The following is an 8,998-nucleotide window of genomic DNA, read 5'->3' as shown; positions in this document are numbered from 1 at the left end:
TAAGCTTTGGGAATAAGTTTAACATTTAAAGAGTCTGCATACCACACCCGTATCTGCACAGTTCTGTCTTCATCTTTCAGGTGCTGGGCTAATTTCTGCTGACGAACAGAATTGTGTTGTGTGCAGGACTGACAGTCCCAGTGTTCTCCCCTGCTTTCACTAAATTACTTGTATAAATTAGAAGTTTTCAAAAGTAACCTCAATCAACCTTGTTGTATGTCTGTGAGGGTGTTCTTCAAATTTTCCTTTTCAGGTCTGTGGAGGAAAGGTAACCAGTTCTTTAATGATTCGCATCATGTGGATGTTGTGAGGGCTCCCTATGTCGTCTCTCTTCTTTTTGGTATTTCAATGTGCTCATTAGCTTTTTAAGTGTCCCAACAAATATCTCTATTCCTAGTGACAGAACTTTTAGGAGTCCTTGGCTATCAAGCAATGACACCTCTGAAGAACATATTTCAACCTTGAAGGGGAATGCTGAAGGATTGTTTCAACTAAGTTCCAGAAGTGTCTCCTGATGTCAGTATACTAAATTCAGTATTACTTTTTAACAGGTTTTTTTATTTAGCTTACATATCTGGCATTTTAAATGGATTTAAGTATATTCACTGTGTGTGTGTGTGTTGGTCCTGGGGCTTGAAGTCAGTGCCCAGGCAGAGTTCGAGCCCAAGGACCACCACTGAGATATTTCATGAGAACAGAATCACCTGAGATCTTTTGTAACTGGCTCCTATAAAATGGTATCAAAGTCCATTTATGTGTAACATGCAGCAGGTTATATTATCAAATGTTTGTATTGTATGAGTATTCTGTACTTTATCCATTTATCAGTTAATGGATATTTTGGTTGTTTCCACTATTTGGTTGTCATGAAAACGTTGAACATTCATGTGCAGACTACTTACAGAACTGCTAAAGCACATGCAACTCCATGCTACCTGATGAGGAACTAATGTTTTTGTTCAAAGTGCTTGAAGGTATTTTGTTTCCATCAGCTATGTATGAGGGTTCCAATTTCTCCATATTTTCACCAACATTTATTCCATTTTTGTTCATAGATGCTACTGTAGTGGAAGTGAAATAAATGGTCTCTTGGTTTTTGCATTTCCCCGATGATTGTGATCTTCTTTTCATGTGCTAGTTACCTGGCCAAATGACTGGCTTTGAGCTATCAAAAATAGAGATTTGAATATGGTATAATTATTATTTTGCTAAAGCAAGTGTCTTCTCTAACTCCTTTAGCTGTATACTGCCTTGAGTAATCATCATGCGGATGGTATCCTGTAGAAGAAAGTGAAATCTGATCACTGTCTTACCAGGCTTAACAAGGTACAGTTCTACTGTTTTACTTATTGTATTCAAGAACCAATATTAGGGAGTCAGGGGGTGTAGCTCAGTGGTGGAGTGTGGACTTGGCATGCACAAGGCTCTTTCAGTGCAATCCCAGCACCAAAACCACCCCCCTCTCTGCGCACACCCAGTAGTGGGAACTGGTGTTGTATATTAGGAAACTCAAAAGCTATATGGAACAGCATGAAAGCGAGATCATGCTAATGTACAGTTTATAAATATTAGTTACAACCATGCTAACAAATTTAAAATATATAAAATATCAAGAGTGATCACTGATGATCTCAATGACATTCTTTCTCCAAGATGTCGCTCAACCTTTCTTAGACTTTCACAAATAAATACAAAAGAGTCTAGGGCTGCCCTCACCATTATCTTATTCTTACCTCTTCGGTAGCACCTTTGTTCCTTTTAAATTCTTCCCTTGCCCAGTCCTTCAGGTATTTGCGATCAGAATCATTTGGAACCTGTCGAATTGCTTGCAAAATCCTTCTATAGAGGTGGAGAACTTGTTGCCTTCTCATGAACTATTCAGGAGAGAAGAAATGGGGGGGTAGTCCTAATTTTTATTTTGGTAAAAAGAGTGGCAAGTTTTTTGGGGGCCCTTTGATTACTCTTCTGTCAAACCTAAGGAACTTCAAAAATTGAGTTGACTCCTACTTGTCTCCTTCAAGTTGCAATAACTATCAGCGCCTGTGTGAAATTAGTAGTTGGAATTATCTGGAATCGCCTGTCCATTACATTACTGTGGCTCAGTAGAACAGGACAGCCCTTACCCTAGCCGCAGAGACCGGAAATGAAAAGCCTGGCCTGCCCCACCCCACAACAGGAAGTCCCGCCTCACGGCTAGGGGCTCGAGCCCGGGACCTGTCCAGGTTTCCCCTTAAACCCTTCCCGTCTTACTCTGTAAACAGGGTGCAGAGCCAAAAGTCTCAGACTCTAGAATTGCTGCTTTAGAAGAACAAAGAGTCTGATGGTACCTGTTTTAGAGTTAGCGTAGCTGGCGGCAAACGGGAAGTGGCCATGTCCTCCCTTATGGAGGCCTCCAAACTCTAGTGCGCAGAAGCGGAAGTGAGGGAAATGTGGGGCGGGGCTATCCCGGTTTCCTTGGAGACGGCGTCCTGTTGTTGTGTCCTGAAACTGGAGCCAGGCTGGGGAGAGCTCCAGCAAGTTCACTGGGCGTCCCTTTAGAGACTTTCATCATCTGAATGCAGGAGCAGGGACAACGAACTAAGAACGGTAAGGCATTTGGAAGCAGATTGTTTTATGGAGGGGAAACAGTTATTTTAGTGTGCTCCTTTGGAGCCTTTCTAAAGTGCATAGTTGAAAAGACTTGGCCTTGGGGGTAAGTAGCACGGGAGTGCGAAGCCCAGAGTTTAAACTCTAGTACCTTAAAAAAATACTAAAAATGTAAATGTATCACTTCAGTTTTTCTTTTTTATACTGTAGATTGAACTAAAGGTTTCTAAATGTTAGGCATTCTCTTCCGAACCCCTACCTTCCCCCCTTCTTTTTATGATAGAGTCTCACAAACTTTCCCCGGGCTGGCCTCTAACTCTGTAGATTCTGCTTGCTTCGGCCGCCTGAATAGCTGGGGTTTCAGTTATGCTCCACCAAGCTTGGCTCCATTCTCCTCTTTTTGCAAGTATTTTCCCTAAGCAGTGGTCATCAGCGTTTGTAAAGGTCTGTCCCACGGATAGTTCTGATCGCTCATAGGGAAGACCCCAACATGTCTAGCCTCAAGCTTTTACTTTCTTCTAGTTGTTTAATCTCCATGACACAACACTACACATCCTAAAGTTGTATATCCATAATTGAGGTTAGTGAACTTTTGCCATATTTTTCCCAAGTAGTACTGTCTAATTAATGTACAATCTCAAACATCCAGTTAGTCTTCCTTTTACTAAGCACCTGCCTGATTGCATGCCTGTTGAGAGTTCAGGTGCTTTTCCTAAATTAGCTATGTTCCAGCTTTTCCCTCCCACCTGTTCGTATTAAATGTGAAGTGAAACAGCCTCTACCTTACAAACATCAGAATTCCTGAGCACAGGATGGTGCACATGTAAGAACTTGAATCCTTAGCTCTTTTGCTTTACCCTGAATACATTTCAGCCAAGAGTTGGGTGACACCTGTCATCAGCGATGAAACATGATATGAACATGCTGTCGATGGTGTGTTTTTCAAAATTTCTATTAAAAAGGCAGTAAAAATCTTAGCAGATTTTTCAAGTACTAATGAAGCTAAATAACAAGTTACTTTTTTTCCAGTCCTGGGCCCTGAACTCAGGGTCTGAGCACTGTCCCTGGATTCTTTTTGCTCAAGGCTAGCACTCCACCACTCTAGCCACAGAGCCACTTCTGGCTTTTTCTACATATGGTACTGAGGAATTGAACCTAGGGCTTCATGCATGCAAGGCAAGTACTCTACCAGTAGGCCATATATTCCCAGCCCACGAGTCACTTTTATTGAGTTAGTTTATGTTAGGTTTATTTGTACTGATCAGGACTGTATTCTAGTTTACATGCTCTTAATTTTGGGGGGGGGGTCATTTCTTGACCAATACAATAAAGTGTGTACTGCCTGGTGTATCTTTTGTTTCTTACCCACTCACCCTTTGGTGCTGGCTCTGGGGCTTAAACTGCAGACTTTTTTCCCCCCTGAAGGCTAGAGCCCTAGCATTTGAGCCACAGCTCCACTTCTGGCTTTTTGGTGTCTAAAAACTTTCTATAGACTTTACTTCTTGGGCCAGCTTCAAGTTGTGATCCTCAGACATCAGCCTCCTGAGTAGCCAGGACACAAGTGTGCGCCACCAGTACCCAGTGATTTCTATTTCCCTCCCTCTCTATCTCTTTCTTTCTTCCCTCCCCCCTCCCTCCCTTCCTCCCTCCCTCCCTCCCTTCACTTATTTCTTTTTTTGCTACTCCTGGGGTTTGAACTCAAGTGCCTGGGCACTGTCCCTGAGTTTCTTTTTTCTCTAGGCTATCACTCTACCACTTGAGCCACAGCACTACCTCCAGCTTTTTCTGTGTATGTGGTACTGAGGAATTGAACCCAGGGCTTCATGCATGCTAGGTAAAAACTCTTTCACTAAGCCACATTCCTGGCCCCTGGTGATTTCCTTTGAGACTTTCCAGTTTCATTTTTTGCCATACAGGCCTTGTAACATCTTATTGTTTATTTCTTAAAATATTTGCTCCAGCTAAAATTCTAGTTATACGTACATGGACCTGAGTTCTTTCCTGGACATAACTGTAATTACTCTGCCACTTATTAAATCATTACCTTTCCTGGGCTGTGTGATACATTTTGATTACATGTTGTTTTTAGGGTTGAAATCTTTCACTTATTTTAGCTTAGTCTAGTATTCATTTTCTGTGCATATTTTTTAATCTGGCAGGACCCTAATTTTCTGTAAGGCTCTTCTATTAGTGTGCTATATGGCTATTCGAAATGTGTGTGTGTGTGTGTGTGTGTGTGTGTGTGTGTTGCTGGTGCCTGTAAATCTTAGCTACTTAGGATGCAGAGATCAGAAGGAACATGGTTTGAGGCCACTTGAGCAATTTCCAAGACTCCCATCTCCACTGACAGCTAGCTAGGTGCAGTGGTACTAGCCTGTCATCCCAGCTACACCAGGAGGCTGAGTTGTAAGGGACAGTAGTGCCATGCTAGCCTGGGCAAACAACAAAGAATAAAAAAACCCTAACAACAACAACAAAAAATCTCAGGAGACCTCCCCTCCCTATTAAAACAGAAAAAAGGGTGTGGTGCTACATGCCTGTTGTCTAAGCTGTCAGAAAGTAGAAAACAGGATTGTGGTCCTACCTGGACTGGGCAAAAAACTAACTCAACAAATAACCAAAGCAAAGGGACCAGAAGGAAGGCTTAGGAGGTAAAACTATAGCCTAGCAATCATTGAACAAAGACATGTTGTTCCCTCTAAATCATCATACAATATTAACAAAGGAGTAGCCATTTACAATATAGTTTTATTATGATTAAGGTGTTGTACAAAAGGATTGCCATTTTATAAGTCAAGTAATGAGTTTTTGTTTTGTTTTGTTTTGTTTTTTTTTGGTCAATGTCACCCCTTCCTTTGCTTTGCCCAGTTTCCCTCCTATTCCTGCCCACAAGTTACATAGGTAATTTTCTATTCAGTGTGTACTGAATGCCATGATTCCATTTGTTTGTTTTTGTTGCCAGTCCTGGCCTGAGCACTGTCCCTGGCTTCTTTTTGCTCAAAGCTAGTACTCTACCACTTGAGCCACAGCGCCACTTCTGGCTTTTTCTGTATATATGTGGTGCTGAGGAATCGAACCCAGGGCTTCATGTATATGAGGCAAGCACTTTACCACTAGGCCATATTCCCAGCCATGATTCCAGTTGTTCACTCTTTCTCTCTCCTTTTTCCTCGGTACCTTCCCCTCTCCCTTCCACAATAAGAAAAAGCCTGAAAGCAAAAAACACCACCACCACCACCACCAAACTCTGCTGGAATATTTTGACAAATAGTATTTTAAGTGTTCGGGAGGAGTTATACTTTTGGGCTCCTCCCTTAAGGGTGTCCTGCTTTAGTCTGTATATGAATGCTCAGAGTCCTATGTATGTTATGTCCAGTTGAAATTTTTTTGGAGTTCATGTGGATATTTTATATCATTAGAGGTGTATAGGCATTGTGCCTTTGTGTTCCTCCTCCGAGTATCCTCCTTTGGGCTCACTGTGTGTGAATGCCTAGAGTCCTGCATAATTTATCATGTCCCAGTGTATTTTAGATCTAGCTTCCACATGTGAGAGAGAACATGGTCTCTCTGAGCTTGGCTTATCTCACTCAACACTTGTTCTAGATCCATTCATTACCCTGCAAATGGCGTAATCTTATTCTTTCTAAAAAAAGAGTAAAATTCCATTGTACCACGTTTTATTAACCCACTCATTTATTATAGGGCATCTGGGCTGTTTCCATAACTTTCCTATTTTGAGTAGTACAGCAATGAATATGGATGCACATGTGTCTTCATCATATTGTGACTTGTAGTAATTTGGGTAGATGCCTAAGAATGGTATGGCTGGGGCATAGGAATGATCTGTTTAGTTTTTAAAAATTATTTTTTATTGTTATTATAGAGGTAATGTACAGAGAAATTACAATTACATCAGTCAGGTAGTGAATGCATTTCCCTTGTACAATGTCTTCTGTTTCCTCATTCTCTCTATGTCTTCTCCATCTCTCTGGTTCTTTGAGGAACCCCCAAACCTTCCAGAGTGGTTTTACTAATTTACATTCCCATCAAAGGTACAAATGGGCTTTTCCCCCAACAGCATTTGTTGTTCAAATTCATGATGTTGGGGTGAGATGGAATCTCAAAGTTATTTTGATTTGCATTTCCTTTATAACATTTATCCTAAGTATTTTAACTTGGGGTGCAGGTATTGCAAGTAGAATTGTTTTCTTGACTTCCCTCAGTGCTTGTACATCATTGGTGTACAGAAAGGCTACTGGCTACTGACTTTTTGTGGGTTCATTTTGTGTCCTGCTACTTTGTCAGTTATTGATCAGTGCTAGGAGCTTGGAAGTAGAGTCTCTCAGGTCCTTCAGATATGAGACCATGTCATCTGCAATTAAGGATAGTTGACTTCTTTCCCTATGTGAATCCCTTTTAACTTTTCTTCTTGCCTTACTGTTCTAGCCAGGAACAGTAACAGCCATTTTTTACACTCTTCCTCCAGGAGCATTTAGTCAAATTGTCACAAGTTATATATTTTCTCTTTTCTTAAAGCATTGTGAAGTGGCACTGTTGCTCAAGTGACAGAACTCTAGCCTTGAGCACAAAGAGGCTCAGGGACAGTGCTCAGGTTCTGAGTTCAAGCCCCATAGCTCCCTTCCCTCCTCCAAAAAGAAAATCTGCAGTTGGACAAGGCAGTTCTATATTCACATATTTCTGTTGGATTAGAATGTGAGCAAAGTATCGGGATAATATCCAGGTTCAGTTAAAGCATAAAGGGAAACCTGCTACTAAATGTCAAAGTTCATGCTATGGAAGTTCATTCTTGGAAGCTGTCTTAATTAGGTATGTGTCAGAAAGACAAAGTAATTAAGGGGATTTCAGACAACACATGGAATACAGGCAAAGCTGCAGGAACTCTAGTTTGCTGCAGTCAGATGAGTGGTGGGGATGCTGGAGGGAAGGGACAGGAGAGACACAAGAGCCCCAGGGTGCTGTGAGAAGCTTGAGTATTCTCATCGCAGCAGAGAGCTCTCAAAGGGTTTGCAGCTGGAGACTTTACACAAGCGCCTTGGATGTTGTGAGCAGGAGGAAGTGAAACAAAATGGGATACCTAGCAGACTAGAGATTTAGTAAGGCGCCAGTTGCTGTGGAATCAGAAGGATGGAGGAAACAGGATAGGATAAATGTCTTTGATGTATATAGGTTGAGCCTAACAGTCAACATGGATGCACATTTTGGATATGATACGTTGGAGAGCTTTACCAAGGTGGAGAGCCAGTAGACATGTGAAGTCATGTGCTGTGTAAGGAGGCTTGTCAGGAAGTGATCATGTATGACAGTGGGCCCATATGATTCTGTCACCTCGTGATACAATGGCTGCCTTGGGTTGGTCTAAGACACTAGAGCAATGAAACTGTTCAACACTACATCTTGAATTGTGTTCCTGTCCTTAAGGGCCCATGACTAATTGAGAATGCCAAGGATTAGCCTAGCTGCACATTGCTTTTTCCCACAACAGCCTACGTGGAAAATGGCTACTATGGGTACCTGCCTACCAGAATTCCTGTGACTTAAAGCCCCAGAGACACTCTAGGGTCCAAAAAGTTACTCTGGGCACATGAGTTGGGAAGTTAAGCCTTCAACTGGTCAGTTAAAGAACGTTCCCTATAAGACATAACCCTGCTGGCAGATTAAACTGCTCTGGCTAGTGAAATTGCCAGACACTTGTCAGGCAGGTTATTTTTGTCCAGGGACTAATGAAGGGAAGGGGAAATGTCCAGGAAGGCCTGTACTTAAGACCTTCCTATCAGTTTTTCCCTGTGTTGCTGGGATGATAGGCACGAAGCACTAGGCTCAGCTATTGAGATGGAACCTCACCAACTTGGTTTTTGTTAGCTGTGGGGCTTGAACTCAGGGCTTAGGAGCAGTCTCTGAGCTCTTTTGCTCAAGGCTAGCACTCTACCACTTTGAGCCACAGCTCCACTTCTGGTTTGTGAGTCCTTAATTGGAGGTAAGAGTCTCATGGACTTTTCCAAAGTCTGGGCTACCGTTGAACCACAATCCACAGATCTCAGCCTTTTTTTTTTTTTTTTTGCCAGTCCTGGGCCTTGGTCTCAGGGCCTGAGCACTGTCCCTGGCTTCTTTTTGCTCAAGGCTAGCACTCTGCCACTTGAGCCACAGCGCCACTTCTGGCCATTTTCTATATATGTGGTGCTGGGGAATCAAACCCAGGGCTTCATGTATACCAGGCAAGCACTCTTGCCACTAGGCCATATTCCCAGCCCCAGATCTCAGCCTCTTAAGTAGCTAGATTACATGCTTGAGCCACCAGCTCCTGGTAGCTATTGCCAAAGTTTTTTAATGCTCGAGTTGGTTCTCAGTTTCCTTTTATAATGTTCTGTCATATCACAATAAAAACGATCACAGA

The 8,998-nt window shown here is 42.2% G+C and overlaps 1 protein-coding gene across 1 annotated transcript; it reads right to left on the bottom strand.

Moving 5' to 3' along the window:
• On the bottom strand, nucleotides 1-2,411 carry Lyrm2 (LYR motif containing 2). The gene is made up of 3 exons (XM_048353841.1): nucleotides 2,328-2,411; nucleotides 1,734-1,874; nucleotides 1-1,278 (listed from the first exon to the last, which is right to left on the bottom strand). Exons 1-3 carry the CDS (start codon nucleotides 2,370-2,372, stop codon nucleotides 1,201-1,203), a joined length of 264 nt encoding a protein of 87 aa, XP_048209798.1. The 5' UTR covers nucleotides 2,373-2,411; the 3' UTR covers nucleotides 1-1,200.
• Between the last annotated feature and the right edge of the window lie 6,587 nt (nucleotides 2,412-8,998).

The sequence above is a fragment of the Perognathus longimembris genome, chromosome 9, assembly GCF_023159225.1.
Source record: "Perognathus longimembris pacificus isolate PPM17 chromosome 9, ASM2315922v1, whole genome shotgun sequence".
Lineage (NCBI taxonomy): Eukaryota > Metazoa > Chordata > Mammalia > Rodentia > Heteromyidae > Perognathus > Perognathus longimembris.
This window is presented reverse-complemented; position numbering and strand designations above follow the sequence as displayed.